At 40.3% G+C, this 27,337-nt stretch overlaps 2 protein-coding genes across 7 annotated transcripts; both read right to left on the minus strand.

Annotated features, from left to right (window-relative positions):
- Window positions 1-1,294: 1,294 nt before the first annotated feature.
- ATMIN (ATM interactor) lies at window positions 1,295-17,322 on the minus strand. Of its 5 annotated transcripts, XR_012582397.1 has the most exons (6): window positions 17,062-17,322; window positions 11,624-11,749; window positions 10,478-10,677; window positions 7,563-9,533; window positions 7,261-7,340; window positions 1,295-4,646 (listed from the first exon to the last, which is right to left on the minus strand). XR_012582397.1 is itself a non-coding variant. In XM_074550811.1 (4 exons), the coding sequence occupies exons 1-4, from the start codon at window positions 17,272-17,274 to the stop codon at window positions 7,703-7,705; spliced, it is 2,370 nt and encodes a 789-aa protein (XP_074406912.1). In that variant the 5' UTR covers window positions 17,275-17,322; the 3' UTR covers window positions 1,295-7,702. The 5 variants fall into 5 exon arrangements, 1 of the variants encoding a protein (XP_074406912.1); XR_012582398.1 differs by lacking the exon at window positions 7,261-7,340; XR_012582395.1 differs by having other exon boundaries at window positions 1,295-7,340.
- Window positions 17,323-18,716: 1,394 nt separating this feature from the next.
- Window positions 18,717-27,307, minus strand: CENPN (centromere protein N). Of its 2 annotated transcripts, none has more exons than XM_074551021.1 (11): window positions 27,143-27,307; window positions 26,376-26,565; window positions 25,245-25,290; window positions 24,636-24,692; window positions 24,130-24,206; window positions 22,917-23,093; window positions 22,107-22,208; window positions 21,489-21,546; window positions 20,964-21,073; window positions 20,228-20,351; window positions 18,717-19,867 (listed from the first exon to the last, which is right to left on the minus strand). In XM_074551021.1, the coding sequence occupies exons 2-11, from the start codon at window positions 26,544-26,546 to the stop codon at window positions 19,752-19,754; spliced, it is 1,038 nt and encodes a 345-aa protein (XP_074407122.1). In that variant the 5' UTR covers window positions 26,547-26,565; window positions 27,143-27,307; the 3' UTR covers window positions 18,717-19,751. The 2 variants fall into 2 exon arrangements, with proteins under 2 accessions (XP_074407122.1, XP_005489989.1); XM_005489932.3 differs by having other exon boundaries at window positions 20,964-21,076.
- Window positions 27,308-27,337: the final 30 nt, after the last annotated feature.

Consider the following 27,337-nt stretch of genomic DNA (forward strand, 5'->3'; position numbering starts at 1 on the left):
AAGAAATTCATATATACTTGTTTCAGTTGCATGCTCCACCAAATAGAAAATGCAGGATCTATCTATAGATAGATAGATATCTATATATCTAGCTGTGAAACTAGAAACATTTTTCAAAGTCCAGAAGGAGATAATTTCTTCCATTCAGACAACTGAAAATAATGCTGCTTCAGTGAGAAAGCTGAAAAATTAATGCATTACCAATTGAAAGTAAAGCCAAAGATGTTTGTTATACTAATTTTAAATTGCAGCCATTGCAGACAATCAGTTTTTTAGAACTACATAAAAAGAAAAAAAAAAGTTGCAGGAAAAACTATAAAGATTATTTCCATGTTTTCCAGTGTTTCATACCAGGTAAGAGTTTTGCTGTGTTTTTTGAAACTGTCAGATTAGACAGAGGTTTTACTAGAACCTGATCCAAGAACACAGACTACACCCACAGATTATTCTACAAGACCTGCAGCAGAAGGCCAGAAAAGCTGCTGATTAAGGACCTAGAACAAATAACAAAGAAACAAATACACAACACTTCAGCCATCGAAACTTAATCAAGTTATGTGCCTTTGAATACTCTGGGTTCTTCCAGCAGAGGAAACAGCAGCTTCTTGTTTTTGTGTTAAATTCTCTCAAGAACAACACCAATCCTGTTCAAGGAAAGGAAACAAATTTACAGGCTGGATCAGCCAGAAGGGCTTCCTCCATTCAAGGTGCCAGAACAAAACATGTGAATTGTTGACAACAATGTGGAAATGCAATGATGGAACACCTGAAAGTTAAATCAACATTTTTCTCTTATTGTTTTAGGTTCAAACATCCGAAGGATGGATTCACTGTCAAATCCTGGAGCCAGAAAGAAAATCAGCCTCTGACAATGCATTGTTCTGATGGAAAACAATCAGCTTGCCAGCATGAAATTTCTTCAAGTGAAAGAAATTCAGGAACTAAACCCAAACCAGTCAGGAACAATTTCACTGCCAGCAAAATTCTCAGCAACAGCAGGCAAGAAAGTAGTTTCAAAATACATGGGGCTTCCCTATCTCTGAACAGCCACTTAATCTGTTCTCAGTCAAGAGTTAGTTTTTCCTGCCTTTTGGACTGTCTACTATTTGGGAAAGTTTCCAGAGGTGCAGTCTGTCAAATAGCTGATTTCTGCCTATAAGTCAAATCCATTCTAAATGATGAAAAGCCTGAAACAACAACCAAATCTAAAGCAGAACCACCCCTATGATGGAATAGGGCTGTTACTCCAGAAGGATCTTACACATCTGACTGTTCCATGATTTTAAATGGTCCAAACAGGAATTTAGTTTCTAGATATTTATGACATCTTCCCATTTGGAAATATCTCCTCTTCTCCTCTGGAAATACCTGGATGCTGCTGTTTGCAAATGATTACCTCAGGCTGTGATGGGGCTGAACAGCAGCCCCCTGCTGTCCATCAGGGAATGCTCCACCCATGACTGCAGCTGAAGGAACAGTGCTGATGAACCTTCAGCCACGAGGCTTCTGCTCATTCACCTCCTCTGAATCACACAGGCAAGACTTACAGGTAACACCAAAAATCAGCATTTTATATCCTCCAACTAACAGAAAATGTTGGGATCACCACTAAGCATGGGAGCTGTGCAGGAAGAAACAGGACAGAGTATGAGACAGGCTCAAATCAACCCACTCTAGGGTTGGGCATTATTTTAATATTTACAGTAGCAAAAAATATTTTCTCAGTTAAATAAAATACATTACAAAATAATAAGGAGTAGAATAGAGTTCCTTGAACACCAACCATCATATTGCAGGTGAATTTCTACTAGAGATCTTAAATCACCCCTACAGGAGGGGTGGATGGTAAGGTTGAGGAAGAAAGCAAAGGAGCCCTGTCCTGAGAGTCTGTTGTAGAGATGAGGCATCTGCCACAGAGCTGAAACTGCAGAAGTTCCCATTCCACTGCAGGTAAAAGGCAAAGATTACATTTTGTGCTGACGAGAGGTGTAAGATAGTGAAGCTTTCTGCACCTCCAGAGATCAAGAACTGACATTGTAGGATACATTTTGAAAGCTTTTCAGTTGGTAGAGATTTTGTAAACTAAACTAAGATGTTCAGGAGCAATGGGTGGTACTTGCCACTGGTACTGGATCCCCCACCCAGGCCTGGGCAGGGAGAGGTCATGGCCATTAAAACAGAAGGCAAAAAATGATTGAAGTTAACTTTATTCCAAAATATGTATAATTTACAGGACTGAATAAGTGCTTCATTTGTGAACAAAACATTTCAATACTTGTGAATAACTTACTAGTAGCTTTGTGTAACACTTCAGTTTCCAACAGAGGGAAATATGAAACAGTATTTTGGCACAAGGTTTTCTCTGCATGCAATAATGTAATTACAAGTTTCACAGTTACTAGGACAACATTCCTTCTTTGGGATTGTCACTTGTAAAATAGGTCTAAGAAATGAATGCTTGATTTTGTCTGGTCACTGCAAGTTTACTGGCTTAAATAGCAAGAATTAAACATGAACATCCTTTGAAAACTAGATTTGTCCACTAAATAAAAAAAATCCCACCAGCAATGAAAAGAAAAATATTTTAAGGACATTTCTCAGCCTTGCTGAGATTAACTCACACACACTTTGGGAAAGACTCACCCACATGAGATTTATTACTCATTCATTGCAAATAATTACAAACTTAAATGAGATTGTTATCAGGTGTTGAAGTCTTTAAGCTGTAAAGATATGGCCATATTTCATACCTAGCTTTATCAGAGATGCACTTGCAAATGTCTGTAGATAGAGGTACTGTCAACCTAGCTCTGCATGCAGGTGCTTGAAGCATGTAAAGCACTGGATGTTGTGAAATGTAGAGCTGGCATCACCACAAGCCATCTATTATATTCCACAGCTAGTTGTTGCAGGTGCTGTAAAGCCAGCATATGAAAAATGGTCACAAGTAAAGGGACTTCTGTTATTTAACCCAGCAGTTCCTTGAGGCGTTTCCACCACTCCAGGCTGTCTGGTTACGTTTCCAGTGCAGTCACACACACAGACACAAACATTCCTCACCCTGACCGTGGGGCTGAGCGCCGAGTTCTGTTCATTGCATAGCAATGGCACTTGAAACAAGAGAATTCAGTCCTGTTCTAAGCAGCAAGTCCTTCTTGCACGCGTTTAAATTCACATCAACTCTTAATAAACAACAACAACAGAAACAGAAGATGCATGATTGCACCATACACTGGTTTGCTACCATTAAACAGCCAAATCCTCACAGTGTTCCTGTTCTCAATGGCAGCCTGGTTACTGGAGGCCCATCCTACCAGGACACAAGCATAGCAGCACCTTAAACCAAACAGGAATGAAAAAGCTTGCAAGGCCCAGAACGTTACCAACAGTTTGGTGTGAATGTATTTGGAACAGTAAATGGTACATTAAGATCATGTTTAAAAAATCAGCACATGTCAGAAACATATTAAAGCAAAGGAAGCTGTACAACCTTAATGATAAAGGCAAGCACATTTGGTTCACTCAGAGTTGCCATTTCAGGAACATGTTCTTTTGCAAGTTCAGCACCCTATGTTGATTCAGTATCAGTTCTACTAAATTTCCCTACATTTAAAAGGCTATTAAACTCCCTCTAGCCCCCCAGGCCCCCAGTCCTGTCAACTCTTACATTTCTACCCAACCTCACAAAAAAATCAATTCACATCTTAGCAGCATAAGGATTTACAACAGTGGAAGGCAGCCATCATTTTTTGTTCTCTTGCTCCTACACAACTGGGGTCCATATGATTAACAGGGAAATTCAGCCTCTTGTTTCCAACTGAAAAAAACTGTGTATTGTGCCTTGAAATAAAAATTTCTAAGGAGTTAATTACATACATTAACTTACAGACACTGATCAAGTTGTTCAAAACAAAACGAGGTTTCACAAGTTTTCTTTTACAGCTGTTTAATTCACAGCTGCAAGTATTTACACATTTTTTAATGCTTTCATATCCTTTGGAAATGAGAATTTTCTAAACTCAAGCAGCTTCGCATAACTAAGAATATGTAGCATTAGCAAACTCTGACTTAAAACTACCAATTTTTCTAGGCCAACACAAAGTTTTGGGGAGGACTCCCTCCCTACCCACAACAAAAAGTATTTACAGGTGTATTAGCAGAAATAGACACAAATAAAGCTGTAAGAAGAGGAAACATCTACTGTCAGACAAACTTTCAGCATTCTGACAAACAAATATGGAAGGCAACAAGACAGACCTTTCATTTTTTCAGCTTATTTGTGCTTATGTTCTCACAGAGTGCAAGTTCCAAATCTGCTGTTTCTTTTGTTTGACTCTTGATATATTAAAGAAAAGCACAAATGAAACTACAAAAGTACTAATTCAGTTTTATAATAGTGTTACACAGGCATCCAGATCAAGATCCAGCAATCACAGCTTAACAGAATTAAGCAGAAACACAAAGGGTAAGTACACATAACATTAGTATCACTTCCAAATAAAAAAATGTGCTAAGAGGCTACAGAGAATCTGATGTTACTTTCTGTATAGCAGCTCTAATGGCAATAGAGGATACAAAAGAGAGTGAGACAGTAAGTCACTGCTGACCAATACTTACAGTGCCTTGAAAATCAAATCAGAGACAAACTGCAGAAAAAGGGAGATAAGTATCATTTTAGTTCTACCCAGAAATAGTTGTGTCTGAAGTTTATTTTATAACAAAGGCAAAAATAGAAAATCAGCCTTTTTCAAAATTTGTTTAAATACGAAGAATTTGTAATATTCAGCAACAGTGTTTCATGAAGTTTTCTGTGGATTCACCAAACTATGAAGTCTGGCTGCAGTCCTCACATTTTCACAAAAGTACTTAATAAATCCAAACTGAGTGACGTATGCCAGACATACATGATCCAAACCTGTTTTTGAATGAATAGTTTTATTACGACTTTAATGAATAATTTATGGAGAACCAAATCAGTGAAGAAAGAAGTAAATTTTGGTCAGAAGTTGATTTCATCTTTCCTAAGACAGTGCAGACATTTAATAATTTCTTAACACTGCACTTTCAGTAAATGACTTCATGCTGTAGTACTGTGTTCACCTAATCAAAATGCAAATTGTTTTAAACAAATAAATGAGTGAAAGGATTGTGATTTGAATGTTCTAATAAAATACACAAAGCTCAAAAAGACTTTTAATTAAAAACTATAATAAGTGGGTAATGATTACATTGTAAGATTTTGTCCACACAAACTTTTGGGTCTTTTCCTGACAGTCCCTGATGCTAAGGGCTTTGGCTTACACAGTAACATGGTAATTATCACTCTAATTTGTAAATTAGTTTCAAAGTACTTTAAACCTCGCTGTTCTCTCAGATGGCTACAATTCAAACCCTTCAGTAATTCTGCTCCTCAGCACCCAAGATTCCTTCTCCTGCAGAGTAAAGGCTGACTTTCTAAATCCAGAGGTAATGAACAGCTTCTAGAGCTGTGGAAAATACCCTTTTCCCAAACCAGGTTTATAGTGACTGCCTCACTTTCCCGTGTCAGTACAGACAACTTGCACATGGCAAACACACAAATCAGGGTATGAAGAAGCATTCTCTGGTATTCCAGCCAGGGGAAGGAAGGAGAAGAAAAGTTGCAACATTACCAGAAAGATATTGCAATAGAATAAATTAATTTAATTTTGTTCTTTATCTTATATCTCAGTTTCAAAGTAGGCAAGTAAATATGAGTCAGTCATCTTCACAAGAAACAAAATTACAAGTGAGGCCTTCCTTTTTAAAATATATCCCACCCTTGAGATGAGAACTCTACAGACACTGTGAAAGCTGGGGGCATTCCCCACAGCAGTGACTTTCTCCTGAGGAACTGCAAGATTCTGTTCTGCAGTTTCTTCAGCCAGACTGCAAGTGTCTGAAATCATACCTAGAAATGTTGAAAAATCAAACAGGCAACACAGTTTTCAGGAGGCAAATATGAGTTTCACGATGAATCTGAAGAGATTATTTCAGTAAAGACACTCACCACAGCAATATAAAGAGTATTAAGAAAAGACAAAGGAAAAAAAAGGAAAAAAGAAAGGTATTGCTCATCTGCAACAAAAACAAACTGGCTGCAATGGATGAGTAATTTAACTCCCACATCCTTGAACTGAGAATATGCAACACAAAGCACAGGTAGTCCTCAAAACCTAAGGCTTGGACATACATTTGCTGCTGGGCTGCACAGTAAATATGCAGCCAATACCTCTCCTCTGACAATGGAGGAGTAAAGTCTGTTACAGGCTCAGGAATTTGACACAAAGAGTTTTCCTTTAAGGTTACAGTAAAACTAAAACCTGTCCAGTACAAGACCAGAGGCCTACATTTCACAGATATAGTAAGAGATAAAAATTACTTAAGGCCAAATTCCAACATACATTCACAACTGGCTTAATGTAAATGAAAATACTGCAAACAGTGGCGTGAGGGGCAACCAAAACATTAAAAAAAAGGTGCCAAGAGGTCATATGCTGCTTCTCTGAAAAATCAGTTTGTGTGAGTTTGACTATACTCTGGGAAATTGTGAAAGCTGCAGGAACTGAAGGCTGCAGATCAAAGTGCAAAAGCAAGATAGAGCTGTTGTGAAAGGGCTTCTGTGAGCTGATCTCCCAGCTCTGCTGAATGGATTCCAACTCTTTTTGGAAGCAGGAAGTCCAAAACCAGAAGTCAAGGTGAGTGTTTTAAGGAATTTAATTGTCCATTTTTAAAGATTTCTCTTAAGGTAGTAAACCACTGTAACATTTCTGAACTTGTATCTCAATAAAGCTAGGAGAATTTCAGCAAAACCAAATGATTCCAGTCTCTGAGGCACACACATTGTAACATTTGCATCTTCAAGACAGAAATAATTTAAGCAAATCCCTTCTGAAGACTCTAAAAAATGTTAGTCCCATGTATTACACTAGCTAAAAGGACAACATACTAATTTTCCCTACAATTATGAATTCCAAGTTCTTTTCCTACCCTTCAAAGAGCATCAGTGCCACTCAGGGAAAAAAAAAATACTGCTTTGTACACACTTGTTTAATAATAAATATTTTCAACAATTCAAGAATCTCTATGTGTCTAGTGTGTTGGACAGGTATTTGGAAAATGTCAGCTTATGCAGGAGAAAGAGCTGTGAAGGCATAAAGTAAAAGAAGACAATAGGGCTGATTATGTTCATGCCGGATTTAAAATACAAGCTACTAAAAAAAGTAAACAGAAGTAGCTTACACTAATAGAATCCTCCCCCGTAAGTTCAGGGAAGCATCTCAACTGAACAGCTCAGGGTTTTGGTCCAGCACATTGGAACCCTGCATGGAAGCCAGGAATAGAGAGAGAGAGATAGAGAACAACTTTAAAAGTTCTTCCACTTAGATGAAAGCAGTAACAGCTTCGTAAAGAAATTTGAGGAAAAAACATAGGCACCACATAATTTTTTAAGGTTCAAATGTACATTAACATGTTACAGCCCCCCCTTTCCCCTCTATTTATACACACATAGTTTATGTAAAGTTACATATTCAATAGAGTACCTTCAGCATGAAAAGTCTCTTAGGTCAACTGCTCGTGACAAGTACATTCAATAATGCAAAGTGGATCACTTGGTAAAGCCATCTCTCCCACCCCAATAAGTTAAATTCAAACCACAAGAAACAGTTCTATTATGTAGCACTCAGTGGCTGGGCTTGTCAGAGCTCTGGAACAAGGAGCACAGCTCTTCACAGGTCTGTGTTTCTACTGAACTGAACTGGGACTCCATTGTATTCCAGGCTAAGTCAGCCAGAAGGAAGTCATCCATTGCTGTCTGTGTTTCATTGCTGGTAAGGAATAAACTCCCCAGATTCTCAAAGCAGCTATCCATAGTCTGGGTCTCAGCACTGCTGAGCTGGACTTTGCTTTCAATATTCTGAGCAGGTGTGTTTTTAGAAGCCATATATACTTCTGTCTGCGTTTCTGTATCAGATGAGTCAGTGCTCATCGAGAAACTGGACTGTTTCAGAATACTTCCTAAAGGCAGATGGGTAGTACTGTCCAAAAAGAAATTCAAGTCTGTCTGGGTCTGTGTATCAAACATCTCCAAACCTAAGAAGTTAGAATTGCCTCGGCAGTTATAGGATTGAGTGGCACTATCTGAAAATAAGAAATCAGTCTGGGTTTCAATGTCCAGTGACTCCAAAACTGGCTCAGAGTTCAGGGTACCAAGCTCACTCTCTTCAGTCTGAGTTTGGATGTTGGATGCTGAAAAGAACTCTTCAATGTCGAAGTCTATCCCTGTGCTCTGTGATGGAGCAGATGGAAGATGAGTGTCAGCATTAGAACTTGTCTCAGACAAAAGGCCACGATTATCCAGGGTCTGGCCAGACATGTTTCCTGAAAAAATGTTTTCCAGATCACTTAGCAGGTCCATTGTCTGGGTTTGATTATCTGTTGTATTTTGAGGTGGAAGTATATTAGTCTGTGTATTGAAGCTGATAAGGGATTCAGACTTAACTGTATCCTGATTCAGGCTCTTGCAACTACTTCTCTGCAGCAAGGTTTGATCTATATTTGCAGGCATTAAATTGTTTTCTGGAAGTTCAATGTGAGTAGAAACATTGTATGATGAAGGAACATTGTCAAAAATGTCACTGCACATTACAGCCTGGTCCATCTGTACCCTTCCATCAATGCAGTCCTGTGTCCTGCTGGTTTGAGTCTCTCTGGAAATGCCACACGTTGGAAAGCAGCCCTGGCTGAAAGCATCAGTCTGAGCAGCTATGGAAGAAGTCAGCTTGGAAGCAGGCAGCAGTGTCTGTGTCTGCACACTGATGGGCAAAGAGACCTGGGAACTGAATGACAGATCTGTCTGAGAACAAGAGGACACAGAAGAATTGGGAGTCCAGGCTGCAGCTGGTACAAAGCTCTGGGAGATGTAAGATAAGTCAGTCTGTATATTTATTGAAGAAATTTTGTTCTTGTGACAAACATTCCCCAGCTCTTGTCCTGGGTTATTTGATGTCACCTTGTCCAATTCAACTTGCACACCAGTACTTACTGGTTCCCGATCACCAGAAGCTGTCACCTTTGAAACAGGCATAGTGTCTTTAAATACAAGTGTTTCTGCCTCCAGGGCTGGAATCAGGATTCCTATAGACTGAGGCAGTAAATGAACAGTACTTACAACAGAACCTTGGTTATCAACAGCCACTACAGCAGGTTTGACAGAAGAGTCTGTTGCAGATACATACACAGGCAAGTGAGCAACCTGCATCACTGGAAGTTTAACCAAAGCCACCTTGGGCTTGGGTAAAAGCATCTTTGGTGCACATTTTGGCTGCATTTGGTTTGTGAAGTTAGAACTGCAGGAGCCTTCAAGAGAGGCTGCTATTTTCACTTCAGAGGACTCCAATTCCTGAGTGCCAGGAGCAGAACTGTGGGTATTGCTGAATGCTTCGTTGGCCTTCTCTGCCAACTGCTGATTATGAACAGAGGACTCCATTTTCCTTTTCTTACTAGGAGGATCCCTGTGAACATGAGATCAATAATTTATACTTCTTTCCAACACAGAACATCTGCCTTCCATTCTTTTGAGTCACTGCATTGAAAATATCAACTGAAGTCACAGATGAGGTTGGACACGAGAAGACAATTAATCCAGATTAAAGCATAAAAAGACTCCATGAAGTTCAATTTTGCTAAATGTCATTCCTCACTCTCTCATTTTAAGTAAGAATAAATACTACCCCTTATAGAGACCTATTTTCAAATGGATGTCCAAGTTTAGATGGTGTATTCCCCTCTCACATTAAGCACACTGATTTGAAGACTTGTAATGTATTATTTTGACACTGACTCAGACTGAGCCCTGAAGGGACAGAGCTCTTACAATATGTGTACAGGTAATGGTCTCTCATGGAAATAGAAGATAAAAAATAGCAATTCTTCACACAAAACTTAAACTTTGCAGCAGCTGAACCTCAAAGACAGGCTAGGCTTCAGAAAGTAGATTGCCCTGTATGAAATATATGGATATATTGAAACTATAAATCTAAACATAGATGGTAAAAAATACATCCGCTAACAACTGCAACAATGACTAGACTGTACAAGAAAGTAACCTGAGCTGCATTCCACACCTCAGTTACCAGCTATAAATATCTCCAAATCACTTCTACTCTCACAGAACTGGAAAAGCAGATGCAACAAGAACCACCACCATTTATGCCAAGCACTGCAGTGTCATCAGTACTTTTTGTTTTCTCTGTAGGGAAACCAGATCTTACTGATTAGATGACCACCACTGCCTTCCACAAAACAGAAACTCCTAAAAGCAACAAAGAAACTGCAAACTGCTCAAACAACATGTCCTAATTTCCTATTTAATTAACAGAAAGGAGACAAAAAGGCAGCACATGAGACACACAGGACTTGGTGATGAATTAGCATTTTTTCACTGCTTCACTTTTACCTGTGTTCTGCAGGGATTTCATGGCCAGTTCTGTAAATGTGAGACAGTAATGCTGTTCTGCTGGCATAAGGGCACCCACAAGTACACTGGAAAGTCTTGCCACAGACCTCTATGTGCCGTTTCAGATACCATTCTGTGCCATAGGAGTTACTACATTTATCACATTTGTGCTTCTTTTCAGCATGCATTTTCATAAAGTGCTAGAATACACAAGGGAAAGTAAACATTAGCATTCAGTGAAGATTAAAAGAAGAAAATCATGGTTAGGGAAGAAAATATCTGCAATTTTTTAGTTGCTAAGTAGCACTGTAGTGTAGCAATTATTTTTTTAAGTGCTACTACAAATAAATTTATAGAAGTCAATAGAGAGAATGTGAAGTTTGCAAATCTGCTGATACTACATGCATCTTAAAAGCACAGATAAACATCTCCCCATTCTAATGCCATTGAAGGATTCCTGTGGACATCAATAAATCTACAGATCAACCTTGCCCAAAGAGCACAGTAAGGTTGTGCTGCAACATGTGCACACTCCTGAGGATGTACAAGTGAGCAAATAATCTCAAGTCATACAGGTCAACACCAGAGCAAACACCAGAATTTTTCCTTTTCATCTATGGCACCAAGTGCCAGCCACTCAGCTCCTCCAGGTAACCCCAGCTCAGCACAGGTAACCAAGTGCAGCACAGGGCTCTTTTTGCTCACTAAGGCAGAAACAAGTCTTAGATGTTTCCTTAAACAGGTTAACTAGTAAACAAATGCATTTTGGTATTAAAGCAGAGAAAAGCTCTTAATCCTTGACCACTTGAAAAAAGCAGGTAAAAGCATCAGCCACAGTTCAAACCTTCATCAGTTGCTACTGAGATTTTTTCCCCCCTCTTCTTTAATCTTTCTCCATCTATTTCATTTGTGGAGAGGGGCTCTGATCTAGTTTAGAAGAACATACTGGCATCTGTCTGATCAAAAGGTTCAAGTCCTCAAATATAAACATGCAAACTTGCAAACTCATGAATCACATGTGCACTTGTTCTCTAACTTCTGCCATGTGCTGAGAGGTTATGCTCGTATCTGTATGCAAAAGTGCACATTCTCTGAAGTAGAGACAGGACTAAATCCGTGTGAAAATACTTCAGGAAACAGGAATACCTGTTTTACAAGAGAAAATTGGGAAAATGGTCTGTTTGGTCCTCTAGGGCAGCCTTCAATAGGACAGCAGTAGAATTTCTGTGAAGTTTTCAAACCCTTCCTTATTGGTGCATTCAGTTTTCCATCCTGAAAAAGAACCAGTCGTGAGGTTGACAATTCTACAGGTTTCCATATTCAAGACAACATTCAGAATAAACATCAACTATGGCTCATTGAGTTTACATATCTCATTGAGTTGGAGGCACTTTCTCATGTGATTTGAAAGTTCAAATGGAATTTTTGCCCTGAATGGATGCCACTTTGCAAATACCCCATCAAAATTACCAGGTGCAATTACAACAAGCTCTATGGAGCAGTGGTACTGTGCTATTTACTTTTACCAAGACACTCCCTGGCCCATGTTTCCTGTTATTTCAGCAAAAAAAAAAATTTCCATACAGATACTACCCTAGACTGCTGATTCAATGTGGTTTTACTTGTTAGCAGCTCAGAATGTGAAGCTCCATTAAGATCAGTCACTGAAACACAACTTCCTTGATGCTGGAATTCTGTTAGCACTGTTTATAGAGTTTACTTGTAATAAAAATGAAAACTGCCAAGTATGCTCTGCCACTTAATGTAGATCATGAACCAAATCTCACTAAAGTCTATGAAACAACTGGTATGGTAATTCTGACCCTCCAAACACTGAGTGACCAATCTCTCCAGGCTTTCCATGTGAGCTGTCTCACTGACCCTCACATGAAGAAAACAACACAACTTGCTCAAAGAGGACCTCCAAGTACATACAAGAAGGACATACCAGTGAGATTGTCCAGATGTTCAACCACATAGAATCCCTTCCTGCTGAGGACACTGGCATGGAAACCAGACAAGTCATATACCTCAAGATATACCCTAGCTGAAAGGGTCTCAGTGGAAGCATCAGGCATCTGTGTCTAAGCAAAAACTTAAAAGTGAACTATTTAAAATCTGATGCTCAGAGTAGCTGTGAGTGTCCTTCCATGCTGAGGCTGAACTGGAGCCAAACACAGTCCCCAGAGGCAGTTAGTGCAGTCCATGATGGCATCCCCAAGATGATTTTTCAGGGAAGAAATGGGACCATGCCCTGTTTGAACTGTGCACCTGATTTTCCTTAGCAGGAGGACAGTGAGCACAGTCAGTAATGGAAGGCTGATTTCACACCAGTACCTCTGATCTCTGATCTCCAGCTGGTGCTGTTTACCCAGTTACACCAAACACAGAGAATGCACAAAGCACAGCAGCCCTCCCAGCGTGAGGCAAACCAAGAGTGCACCTCAGTGCCAGGGCCCAAAGGGCTTCACTGCCCACACCCCCACCTCACCCAGCTGCAGTTACTCACAGCCCAGCACTGCTGTCCTCAGCCACCCAGGCCTTGCTTCTGAAGTCCATTTACACCTCAGGAAGCTGGGGAGTGGGATATTTCAATGATCTTGTATTCCCTCAAATCACCTTTTAAGCTAAAATAATCTGTAAAATGTAATCCCTTCAAGCAACATTTCAGTTGTATTTCCACACAACACTGCTACTTGCTGCCATTGTGACAAGTTCATGTTTATCAATGACATATCAGACTCAAGCAATGTTTAGAGCCTCTTGACCAAAATGATCACCTGCCATATCAAGAAAACCCGGAAGAAGTCTCTAAAAAGGGAGTTTTCATGTAACATTTTTACCTTCTAAGCACCTTGTACAGCAGTTTTCCCTGTGGACAGCCCATTCACAAACAGGCCTGTTCTATCTCTGCTGAATCATCACTGGGACTATTGTTGTACCTCCTAGAGCCACTGCCCTAAACAGGAACATGACACAAAGAAATCTAGCTGCTCCAGCCCCAATTCCACTTTTTAACCCTGACCTTACACAGAACACTTTCACCACATGTTAAAGTCCTCATGAAAAAAGAAGATCTGCCTTTAAGTCAAAGCTTGGCCTCTCCCACTGCAGATGATACCAACATGCTGAGTAACTGGCAATTAGAGTTACTTATTCCTAAATAAAGTTATTTAATGTGTTACATTTAACATCACAACCCAACAACTGACAGGGCAATATGGGAAACATGTTCAGCCACTTGACAGGTAAACCTCAGTCAGGTTATTTAAAATGACTGAAACACTAAGGTGTAGAATAACACCAAGTGTTTAAAAGCTTTACAGACACCAGCAAAATGCCTTTTTAACAGCTGGAACACAGCCTTTAGTGGCAGAGACCACAACACATTAGTTGTGACAGGCTGGGACATACTCTACACATATAAGATATTGTTTATGGACAGTAATCCTGCTTTGACCTTTCCCAAGTCCTTGTGGCTGTAAATGGTTAATCCTGCATCTTCTCAAAGCCCACCTGGCCAGACCTGTTTCAGACATTCTCACAGATTCCTTCCTTACCCATCTGATTTTCTGTCCCACATTTCTACAACAACCACCCACCACAATTATTGGCAGGTATTGGTGCAATGAACTTCTCCCAGTGCAGACTCTTGCAGTGCAAGGAACCCTGCCATGGCTGGTGACACCAGCTGGGAAGGCAGGAATTAACAGTCCCTGCTGCAGACTGAGTCAAGGTGAACTTGGTGACGTCTCACTTTCCTGCCCCAGAAAGGCTTACTCCAAAGGATTAATCTGAAATGATGCTGCAGTAGACTGTAGTCAACCATTTAAAACATGGGGGTTTTGCAGCAGAAGTTCAGTCATTTCTTTATTAAATAGGACAAGGAGAGAAGTGCATTTATTCTTATAACAACCATTGTGGTAGTGCAGTATCTGAGTAACTCACCCCAAGGGTGTGCTCCCCTTCCAGTTCACACTGACTACAGCCTCCCAGTTATCACAGTAATCCACAGAATCCTCTCCCTTACATCAGCTTTTCTAGCTTCATTTTAAACTAAACTCATCTAGTTCCCCTTCTTCCCATAAAATAATACAGCCAAAATACCAAAGAATTATAATTAAAAATTCAAGTTTATATCCACTGCTCTCATTTTTCTAATTAGCTTATCCTCTGTCAAGGAGCCAAAAAAAGTATATACCAACATTTCATATTTTCTTTGTTAGGCAAAATAAGCCAAATTTTTCTAATTTCCCTTTGTCAGAAACACTTGCCATTATTCACCCTTAGCAGTTATTTTCTATACATCTCCTGGTTCATTTAAACTCATTTGAACCAGATTCTACAGTACTGACACAGAATATCCCCCTGCCATATTTCAGGATTGCCCTTTTCACAGCAGCTTTACCCTAAATGCTCATTCGTGTATGACCAAATTATTTTGCAAGTGTTTCCCACCTCAGGTTATTTCTGTTACAAACCAGAGCTGATCAAACTGTTTGCTATCACTTCACAAGATTAAAATCTGGTACTGCTGCACTTGACTCTGTTTTTACAGGGCAGTCTCTATGTAAATGTCCTTTCTTTGCCACTGCAACCCCTCTTGGGTTTTAATATAAAAACATCCTACTGGTGCTACTTTTATTAATGAAAATTAATCAAGTCATCCTCTCTTCTCCTCAGGAGCGTTCTCTCCTTCCTCAATAGCACCTTACCATCTCATTTGCCAAGTTGCCTCTTCATTATTTTAATATTTCACTAATAAATGCAATCTACTAAATATTTTTTATCTGGGAAATCAGCTACCTCTTAATAGGGAATACCAGTATTAAAATATTTTGTCTCCCTTAAACCTCAACAACGTTTTAGTCTCGATTACAATGCTCTTGAAACAACTTAAGGAGTTTCTGAAAGTCTGCATTCATCCACATTTCAGTATTTACTCCAAGCTATCCCCAGCTTCAGTAATTAGGTGCATGGAGTTGCTCTAATTCTACAAGCACTGGTGGCTAACAGCAAGCTGGGTGAGAAAGCAGCATTTGCTCACCCATCATAGCCTGAGTTATGTAACCCACCAGCTGCACTGCACGCTCAGAGCAGCAGCTCCCAACCAAAATGACTCTGCTGACCTTAAAGAGCACTTGGAACTTCTGCTGTACCTCCCCACACAGCCATGTGAGATCTAACACATAACACACAGTGAAGCTGTTGGTTGGTATAGGAAATGAAATGAAAACATCCCAGGGACACAAGACAGCAGGTACACTCGACACTATTTCCGTTTGTTCCTCACCAAGGAGCACGTGTGACCCACGTTTCACTCTGCAGCCATTTCACAGAACAGGGATGTTCATTGCTCCCCCACCGAGGCTGCACTTTCAGAATGCAGCTATGAACGCTGCACTCGAAGTTTTCCAGGAATACAATTTGTCCTTGCACACTTGGCATCACAATTTTGGGAAAAGCAAGGATATCTTTCCAAAAGGCCCACTCTCAATGTGTGCCTGCTGAACTGTGCTTCTCCTCCCCCCCAGCACATGCTTAGCTCAGGAGTATTATGGAAATGAGGGCTTGTTTCCAAAATGGCATCCATCTGTTTTGCTAGGGTTTTTTTAGCTCAGACATTTAAAAAAAAAAAAAACAAACAAAACCTCAGCATAACAGCCCTCGGCGTTGGGATGGAGATGGTTTGCCAGCTGATAAGGTTAGGAAATGCTGCATGTTTGCACAGCACCTCACAAGTGGAGCTTTAAAGTCTTACTGCAGAAAGATTGGTGATAAGCAAGTAAAACAACAGAAGCTGTGTCCCAAAGAACTCCTAACTGCCTGTGGTATGTTTACAAAAATGTGCAAAATTGGTTATTTTCTGTAAGCAATTTTAGAGGAATCCTCAACACAACTGGCCAGCCCATTCACATACACACTTTTGTACTTATACAGGGACCTGCAAGGGCCTTTCACGAGGGGAAATTTAAACAAAAGACAATGAGAATCACTTCATTATTCCCACCTGGAATCACAGAATAGTTTGGGTTGACAGGGGACCTTGAACATCACCTTGCTCCACGGGCAGGGAAACCTTCCACAATGCCAGGTTGCTCCAAGCCCCGTCCAACCTGGCCTTGGACACTTCCAAGGATGGGGCAACCTGTGCCACGGCCTTCCCATCCTCACAGTGAAGAACTTCCCCCTAATATCTGACCTAAACCTACTCTTTGCATTTGAACCCGTCTCCCTTGTCCTGCCACTCCAGGCTCCTGTCCCCATCCTTCCTGGGAGTTCCCTTCAGGTACCAGAAGGCCTCAATGAGGTCACCCCACACACCCTCCATTCCAGGCTGAACAATCCCAGCTGTCTCAGAACCTCCGGGAAGAATCCCGGTCCTTCTCGGGGTGGGAACCACACCGCCCCTGAGCCTCACTACCAACCAAACCCAGCACAGCCAACACCGCAGCCGCCCCCCGGCCCCGGGCCCGGTCCCGAGCCGGCCGCAGGCCCCAGGGCGGAACACGGCGCTGCGCCAGCCAGAGCCACGGCGGCACGGTGAGGGGCCGAGCGGGGCCGGCCCGGCCTCACGGCGGTACCTGCAGCGGGTGCGCCTTGCTGAGGTGCATGTTGAGGGCCGGGCTGTTGGGCAGCACCTTCCCGCAGCCGGGCACGGTGCACAGGATGTTGGTCCGCACTTGGGACAGCTCTGTCACCGAGGGCCGCACCAGCTCCCCGGCGGGCGGCACGTCCCTCACGGGCGCGGGGGACCGCCCCAAGCCCCCGCCACGCCGCCCGGCCGCCGCCGCCATGTTGCTGTCAGCTGCTCGGCCCCCGCTCCGCTTCCGGGGGCGACGGCCAATCGGCGGCGGCGCTGCTGAATATTCATGAGGCACGTGGCGCAGCCCCGCCCCCGGCCGCCAGCGCCCCGCGGCGGCGGCTGCGAGCGGTGCGGCCGGGCCCGTGCGCGCTCCCGCGGCACAAAGCGCGCACCGGGACAAACGGCGAGGGGCAGCCTGGGCACGGCCCCGGCCCGGCGCACACCGCTCCGGGGCTCCGGTGATTGTGCTGCACCGGGAAGTGGAGAGAAGGCACCGATTTCTCCGCTGGTCAGGGCTGGGATGCGAGGGAACGGCCGAAGCTCCGGCGGGAGGGTGGGGCTGGTATCAGGGAGAGGTTCTTCATCCAGAGCACGGTCATTGGAACAGACCCCCCGGGAATGGCAGAGCAGCAGCTGACACAGCTCCAGGAGCATCTGGAGCACACTCAGTCACAGGGTGGGACTGTTGGGGTGTCCTGGGCAGGAGCTGGACTTGAGCAGCCTTGTGGGTCCCATAAAATATTCTATGATTTCCTGATATTGGAATCACCAACACAACATTCAGAGGTTTTTCCCCTAGAGCTGGACAAGTTAAGGGAAAAGATGCACACCAGTCTTTGGGAAGAGCTGTGCCATGGGTGTGCTCCTCCTGCAGCCCCTGCGCCCTCAGCTGCAGCCATTCTGCTGCCTGGGGACAGCACAGAATCGTTTGGGTTGAAAGGAACATTTAAATATCATCTAATCCAATCCAGAACTTCCAAATTGCTGGAAGAGACCAACTGGAATGGGGAAGATTGGTCTCCACATTCCCCCTTCTCACCTCCTCCATGGGGACACCTGCTCAGCAAGAAGGAACCCCAGAGCTGCAAATGTTTCCTGACAAATTAATAAATGCACACCTCCTTGCCTGGAAGTGCTGCGTAGTTCCTGGAATATCCCTGCTTGCAGGAAGTTAAGAGATAAAACATCTCTGAAAATCAGAGATACTAAAAAGGGGATGGAGGCTGCCTTTCCCAGAAACAAGAGGCAGCAGGCCAGGTACTCCCAGTGTTCTAGAGCACTTGGGAACTTTACCTTGATGGCAAATCCCTGCCCTCTCAGGCATTTAGGTTATTTGGGAGAGAGCATTATGAAGAACAAGTTGCACAGAGTGAAATACATGCTGGAATCTTAATGGACCTGAATCCTGGAAGTATGGTGGAATATGGTAAGAGTCCTGGAATTTTTCCACAATCCTAACATTATGTTAAGTACTTTGTCAAATCAACATTTAAATCACACAGGTGGAATTCCTAAAATCCATAGCACCAGCAGATAGTCCTAAACCCATTTTCATGTGTGAGGTATAGAGATGCTGAAAATCAAACCAAAAGTCTGTATATGGTAAGTAATGTTTTCAAGTCAGGCCAAACAAATTTTCATGAGATGACTGAATTTACACATTTATTTCCAGTCTACAATAAAAAACATGCCCATAAAACCTCTGGAAATACAGCTGCTTCTGTACACTGAGATATTGAAAGTATATTGGATATTCTAGTGCACACAAAACAATCCAGATAACAGAATTAAATGTAAAAACTGGTACATTTTAAATGAATCTTCAGATCAAATCAATCTCAAAAAACAAAGCAGGAAATATCTATACAACTGCCAATGTTTAGCAGCTCTAAAGAATTTCATTGCAAAGCTGTTTGCACTAATGACTGTTGCCATCTCAATTCCATAAACTTTGTTCCCAAGCAAAAATCCAGTGGCAGCAGGCAAGGATTTGAGAAGGATCAAACATTGAGATATTCTAGAAGATGTAACTTCCTCAAAAGAAAATATTGCCTCTTCCATTGTATTCTTCTGAGACAAAATTTTCTAAGACATTGATAGCAACAGGCAGATTTTCAATTATTTCTTACTGGCTGTTGCCCTTGGAAGGTGAATTAATGAATCCCTCCTAAAGCTGGATGGCAGCTTGGTGCTGACATCTGCATTCCAAAAGTCCATTCTCCCCCATGCCCTGGAATAGTCTCAGAATACAATTTTTGTACTTAGATAAAAACATGCCTGAGCTGCAGCCAGGGAGCCCCAGCCATCTGAGAGGGGCTGTTCCCATGTCCCAAACAGGGCAGGTGCTCTGTCCAGAATATGAAAGGCCACCTGGAATATTGCAGCCATCTACAGCTATGACTGTGTCTTTATTAACTTCACAAATACTATTAAAATACAGTTAAGAGCAGTCATCACATTTAAATTTAAATTAACCACCATCTTTGTTTAAACTTTGCAACTAGCTTTTATTAGGTAAGGCTAACTTCTGTTAAAGACAGCTGTGGAAAAATAATTCAAGCAGAGCCATAATATGGAAAAAACTTTAGGGTATTAAGAAAGAATAACTTATTTTAAAATATCTTATGATGATTTAGATTAATACCAGTAATAAATGAGTTGCATATTTCTCCATGAATCAGTTTTAAATTAAGGGCTTACAAAACTTTCTGGATATAAACCTTTTTTCTCTCTAATTTTAAAATAATTCCTAGCTTTATGTGGTATGCATGTAAGGAGTGGTGAGAGTGGTGCATCAGCCATACCTGGGGAGAGAGAGAGAGACACAGATAATTGCAGCTGTACTCAAACAGTACTTACCTTTAATAACTGTTAATAAAACTGAAACAAAACAAAACCACTAAAACTAAAACCACAGCCTCAGTATCCACATACAAACCAGTAATTCTAAGAATAAATTGTTTAGACATAAGTTTTTAAAGTGGTAACATCTTTATTCTACTGTGTTTCTTTTTCTAAACCAACTCTGAAGTTGCTCCCTTATGTGAGATACAAGCAGAATGTAAGGTGACAAAAATATTTAAAACTCTGGAATTTCTGTCCAGAGTATTTCCATCCAAAAATATTTAAAACTCTGGATTTTTTTGTAGAATTGGAACACTTACCTGCTGGTGCCAAGGATTTCAGTGATTCTAAAAGATGGGGACTAGAAAACTTGACCAAACATCTGAATGGCTCTTTTTTATCCAAAACTTCCATTTTAGGATCACTTTTAAACATAGTCTCAAGCTGTTAACACAAAATTTAACCAGTGAGTACAAACAACGAATATATTCTATTTATGTTATTACATATTACATTTACACTTTTAATAAGACTGTTTCCAATTTGTAATGATAACATGATTCCAGCTGGAGGAATGTTGTAGTAAAATCTGAGGGTGCCACCATGTGGCAGAGTTTTCTGCTGAAAGCAAGAGCAGCTTGTTCAGCAATACTGTAAAACATTAAGTATTTCTTAGAATTTTCAATTTGTCTGTTCATGCAATAAAACCTGTCCATCACTGAGAAGTTAATTATGCTGTCATACACAGCATAAGCTTTGTATGTACTTAAAATAACCCTTATTTGTCATGCTCCCAACACATGGCTAGTCTAAATCTACTTTTGTTACCAAAACAGGGCAAAATGCTGAGTTCACAAGGCTGAAAGACTGAAACACAATCTAAAACTCTGATCAAATTTCAGCTTGTTACAGAGAATTTTAAGTCATTAATTTTAAAATGTCCTTAAAATTTTAGAAGTTTAAAAAACCCCATATATTTTTTAAGTTTGAAATTTAATCTAACTACCGCGACATTAAAATTAGAAAACCCCAAATCAAATTGGTTGCTTTTCCTACCCTGTATTGTGCAAATTCGAGTATTGGTTGGGGACCACTACCAAAAACTTCCTGGTTCAGTCTGTGGATTCTTTCTTTCTCGCTTCTGTTTTCTTCAACTATCCTTATATCTGCTGCAGGGGAAAAGAGTAGGGAAAAGAACACAGAAAGACAACAGTGTCAGCTGCTGCAATCCTGTTTTTCTGATCAGATTGTTCCAATGAAAATTTGTAAATAATCATTTTCATGAATTCATTGCACTCTTTTTTTGGATAAGGTAGTTGTCTCTACCATTTATATTTTCAGTTCTTACCAAGAGAAAAACACAAGCTAATGTGAGATACTGGGCATTGAGTGGATTTGGTGAGTGGTTACCATGTCCAGTACCACTCATGGGAAATGCTGACCTCTCCCAGTGCCAGCCAGGATAAAGGCACCAGGGATGGATAACATAATAAAGCATATGTGCCTTTCCTTTTATCAATCTCATTTCACAAGTTAGCAGGAATGACATTTAAACTGCCTTTACATTTCAATTATACATACCATTTTCTGGTTCTACATTCCCTCCTTGAAGAGGTTTTGGAGTGCAAGTTTGGAAGTTCTAAATGGAGAGAGAGAGGAAAAATTCTTTTAGTTCAGTTCTACTTTTAGAACCTCTAGCTGAAAAGAACTTTTAATATATTTCCTTTTATTTCTTATTCTGGAAGAATGATCTTCCAAATTTTGACCATTACTAGAAGTCTGGAAGCCAACATAATTTTGGGGAAAAAAAAAAAAGCCTGTCCTAGGATATTTGTGAACATTTCTCTGTTTACAAGTTTTGCATGGATGAGCAGACTAAGCACCCATTCCAACAGCCTTCAACTCATGGCTCTAGAAGCCTAATGAAAGGATCCTAAAAACGCTAAGGACTGAATTGTTCATGGAATTTTTAATCTGAGTTTTGCCATCAGGAATTACAATAATAAAGAGTATATGGGATACCAAATAATTACATCCCCACTGCAATGTTACCTTCACGAAAGGCTGTTGACCTCAGTAGTTCAATATTATTTTAACTTGATGGTCTCTTGCAAAAGGTGAATTTTCCCCTTGCTAAGGGCTGAGAACTAGGCCTGAAACAAAAAGCAAGACTTAGGATTTACTTGGGAAGTGGCTCACCTGGCTATACCTTTTAAACACAATATCTTTAAGGGAGTTTAAAGAATGACTTCGAAGCTCCATTTCACGGATGTCATGGTAATTGGAAGCAACAATCAGGGCCTTCAAATAAAAATTGAAATTGTTTTAACATCAGACTTAATCATCACTTTGTAATATGTAAAAAAAATAGCATCTCTAGACATTGTGATGTCTTTGTTCCAAGGTAAGCAACTGTCCTTTTTCTAGGATTTTCATTTCTGAAAAAACATTGCAGAGATTGTTATACAGCTCAGGTTAATATTTAAAATTAATTTAAAATTTTAATATTTAAAAGCATTCACAGTATTAACAAGCTAAGTCCCATAGTCTTTTCAGCTAAAAAATAAACAAACAGACTCAGAAGATATTTGAATCACTACTACAGAAATTTGAGGAAATTTCTAAATAGAGGGAAAAATACTATCAAAGCTAATCATCAGAAATAAACAGAAATGATTCCCTGATGAGCTCATATGCTTAGTTCTTGAAGTTAACAGTGTTATCTAATATTCTTCCACTTCTGTGAGACAATTTAATAGAATACTTCCTGAGACTTGGTAAGAAATTAAATTCAGGAGCAGTAAAAATCCCAATAAACTGAATTTATTCACAATGCACCAATCCAAAGATTTGGGGTTTTGCCTCATTTTTATCATGAGCTAAGGAGAAAAAAAAAAAGGAGTTTTGCAAATTATGTTAAGTGAGGTGTCTTTACCAATTCTCTTCAAAGCTAACCCAATTGCAGCTCTACATGAGTGGGGAAGTCAGTGTGAGCAGTTCAGTCTGTACCTGACACAGCAGAGGCAAGGTGCTCTTCAGCAGTGAGGAAGAGATGAAGACATAGGGAGTCTGTGAGTGGTACACAACATAGCTGGGTTTGTACTGGTTTGGTTTTTTATGTGGTGTTCCCCAGGCAACTCTAATCCAGATTGCATTGTCCTCATACTCCTTAAAGGTGATGGTGACCTGAGAGAAATAGAAAAGTTTTGATTTACCAACACATGTAGGTATCCATAAACATTTTCTTATCTCTTAACATCTCTGTTCACAAGACCCAAGTATAATTTAGTACCACTGCATGAATAAGAAAAAAACCACTAAATGGTGTAAGGATTGGACTGAAATAAAATTTCCACAGAAAAACACCTTATAAATGGGATAAAAAGAAGAACTACCTTTCAAACTCTATTATTGTTTTTCTTCCTGTAAGTATACTTTTTTTTCTGAAGGTTGAAAATAGAAAATAGCTTGTTACAAAAGCACTGATCTCTCATTTGGGAAAACAACACAAAGATGTCTGTTTAGAAGGAGGGCTAGTGGCAATAATTCCAATATGTCCATTTTTGGAGAAACGAAACTTTTGATCAACTTGTCATTTTAGACCTGAATGTAAGATTTAACACTGCTCAAGAATACACAATCAAAAGTCTAAACATTCCCTTTTCTATTGTTGATTTGCTCCTTGTTTACTTCTTCTTACCTTGACTCAAGTAGGTTGACTTAAAAAAAAACCTAAACAACAAAACCCACAAAATATTGCAAAACTTTATCATGAGAGTGATGTGAGCTGCAGCTGATGGGCTGTGAGTGTGATTTGGGTTTGTTGCCCCTCCTGTTGTGAGTGGGAACCCACTGGGTGTCAGGGGGTGACACAGGGATCAGCCAGAGGCATTTTCTATTCCCTTGCCCAAATGAAGCTGGTGAGCTAAAGCAGCTAAAGGTTCCTGCAAACTGGGCAAAGATTTGATAAAAAACCACCAACATGCTGCCTTTCTTGAAGCAGTCACATTTTAACACAAACTTGCAATTCATTTCCTTCCAGCACAATTGTGAAGTTGCTAAATCAGATATGCAATACATTTTTCCTATTTCACATGCAGTTCCTATCATTCCCAAATGAATAATTCCATTTAATTCTTGACTCAAACTGTGAGGAATAGTTATGAAAACAACATATTGACACCAGAGCCATGAAGCAAATTTAGAATGGATTTATTCTTACATTTTTCAAGGCTGACCGAAGTCTTCTTTTAAACTTTTTTTTGAAATCTGTGATATCAAAATATTCCAATTCTTCTCCTGTTACATGAGACAAAAAAACCCAACCAGAAATAAGATTGTGTTTATAAGTAGTTTAGAGAAGTTTTTAGTTTTGCTGAAACAAAATTAGGCAGAAAAAAATAAAGTTGCATAACCTTATACAAAAAGCTGTATTTTAATTCTGACCCATGTTATTGTTGTACAGAGAAAAGATTAAGATTTAATTAGTAATTACTAATGTGTAATAATTGCGTGAGAAGTTAATGGAAAGTATTCTACAAACATTAAAGATAATCTCCATTGAAAAATCCACACAAGGCTGCAGTAAAATGTTAAAAATCTCTCAACAGAAAACATCCAGATGAGACTACATGAAAATGTAGGATAGTGGTTAAAATGTAGGATATGAGGCAGCACAGCACTAAATTGCTGAGAATTGTGGGATTATGGCAAGGAAAGACATTTTACCTGACTTTTTCATCTGGTAAACACTCCACATTCTTTTGTTTTGGTAGATGTGGTTGTCTAGGAAAAATAGGAATTGCTCAATAACATAATGTATTATGAAACAAGAAATTAAAGGAACAAAGAATTTTACAATACTTTTACAGACAGGTTACTTTAAAAAAATATGACTTCTGATAATGCAATATAATGTATTAACATTCTTAAACTACCACTCACAGCAATCATAAAAGCAAAATGGATTTTTTTAATTAAAGAGATGCAAAGTTCTTTTCTAATTTGGTGAGTGGTTAATAAAGGATATCCCTGGGGTTCAATGTTTAAGGAAGGGTTTTACCTCAACTGCCCAATGTAAGACATAGACTGAGAAAAAACCTCAAGATTTAAACTATTGTATAAACAAGTTGTGAATTGATATTGGAGTTAGGAGTTATATATTTTTGTTATCTTGAGCTTTTTGTAAAAGAGGCCACATCCAATAAGATTCATCTAAAATGTGATGTGCTTACCTCAAATGCATCTGCACCCCACAAGGGTCATCTCTGTGTAATTAAGGGTATTACCAACTTACTCAGAAAAAACAAATGTCATTTTAATTCACTTTTTACTTACAAATTATGTCTAGAACTGCTGCTTGCTTGATGTCTGCAGAATTTTCCTAGAAAGAACAAGAGTGCATGATGAACTACAGGTCCAGAAGACCTGATCACACTGTTTATCAAGTGAAAAATAATCCTGTTATTGCTAGTTTAAAGGACATTGCACTGAAGCCCACAGCACACACACTCTCTTCAAAGGCACCACACCTGGTCACAAGTTGTGAGAAATCAATAATGAAAACTATTTCAGCAAGGTTTCAATGTTCCTCTGCAGAGGCAGCAAGAGGAATGTAATCCTTACAGCATTAGAAAGAAAATTAATGGGTATTTATGACAATGCAACAGTGACTGGTATTTCACCATCAGGAGTTGTAACATACTGGTTATTGCTTATTTATGCTCTACAGCATGAAATGATTTTTAAGAAACTGCATGACACAATTTGTTACAGATACAAGTATATAGAAAAAAATGCTATTTTAAAATATGGCATTTGCCATCTTATGAGAATAACTTAAAGAGTTTCTTTGCTGTAGTTTGATTTACACTCCAGGTAAGCAATTTTTGAGTATGAAATTCAAGGGAATCATACCAAAAGCTATAGCATTCAAGATGTAGCAGTAATAACTGCATTTATCTGGGTTATGATATTAAAGACTTCTGGTACACTAAATTCAGAGTAAGATCATATAATTTTTTGCTTACAGCATGCTGAATGGAAGTAATTCTGGCCAAGGAAAGTTAAAAAAAAATTAAAAGTCTAAAAGATATAAACTAGTGATATCATTACCCATACTAAATAGCTTTAAATCAGGAGTTTGCAATGAGTAGACATCTCAATCAATGCCTTTATTTTACAATTTAGAAACACATCCATTTTTTAAAGGTTTCAAATACTGAGCTTTTATCTACCATATGTAACTTAGACCTCAAAAGATATTTTTGAATACTTAGTATAGGACTGTTCTTCACTCCCACAGATCAGACAAAACCAATGGTGTTACAAGCTGAGCTTTACATTTTCCAAACTACAAAGTGCCATTTGAGGCTGTGTTGTGGTCAAAGATTAATGTTTCAATGTTTTTTCATGATGCTTCTCAGGCATCCTATATGCCACTGACATTTTTTGAAGGAGAGGATTTACCTCACAGAGTTGAACAACTTCTTGGGAAATGTTGTCCTTTATCTGGTGGAAATTTAGAGTCTGCAGTTGTGCCTCAGAGAGAAAGCCCCATTTCTGTAGCATCATCTTGATTTCATCCTTTGGGATTTTTAGCACAGTTCTTCGGATGTATTCAGCCACAGTTTCATCCATGATGGAGACACCTGGAAAGCTGAAAGGTTAAAGAAAGTAAGACCAAGCCACAGGCAGACTCAGGGGACTTGCTCCCTTCGAAGGTGTACAGAGCTGCACAACTGGCTGGCACTGATGGCAGTCCTAAGGGCAGCACTACTACAGACTTAGACATTGGCAAATTAAAATATGTGCAATAAATTACTTAGACACTGAACCATAGAATATCCTGAGTTGGTAAGTATACAGAAGGATCAGAGTCCAAGTCCCAGTCCTGTGCAGGACACCCCAGGAATTCCACCAGGAGTCCCAGCGTTCGTCCAAACACTTCTTGAGCTCTGTCAGGTTTGGTGCTGTGACCGCTGCCCTGAGGAGCCTGTGCCAGTGGCCAACTCCCCACTGGATGAAAAACCTTTTCCTGATATCCAGTCTAAACCTCTGAGACAGCTTCATGTCATTCCCTGGGATCCTGTCACTGGTATCAGAGATCACTGCCTGCCGCTCCCCTTCCCCTCAGGAGAAAGTTGCACACTGCCATGAGTTCCCCCCTCAGTCTCCCGCTCTTCAAGCTGAACAAACCAAGTCTCGTCACGCCCTTAGCAGTCTCCCTTACTGACCGAGGCCTGGTGCGAGCAGAGGGCTGTTGCTGTCTGTCCGGCCCGATGCTGTCTGTCCGGGGCCCTCGCACAGCGGCCACGGGCGCGCAGACCCTGTCACCGACCGAGCGGACCGGATCTGCCCCGGCCCGGCCGCCTCACGCCGCTCCCGCGCCCGCCTTTCGAACCGACCAATCAGACCCCGCGCCGTACCCC

Source organism: Zonotrichia albicollis, chromosome 13 (genome assembly GCF_047830755.1).
Source record: "Zonotrichia albicollis isolate bZonAlb1 chromosome 13, bZonAlb1.hap1, whole genome shotgun sequence".
NCBI classification, from domain to species: Eukaryota; Metazoa; Chordata; class Aves; order Passeriformes; family Passerellidae; genus Zonotrichia; species Zonotrichia albicollis.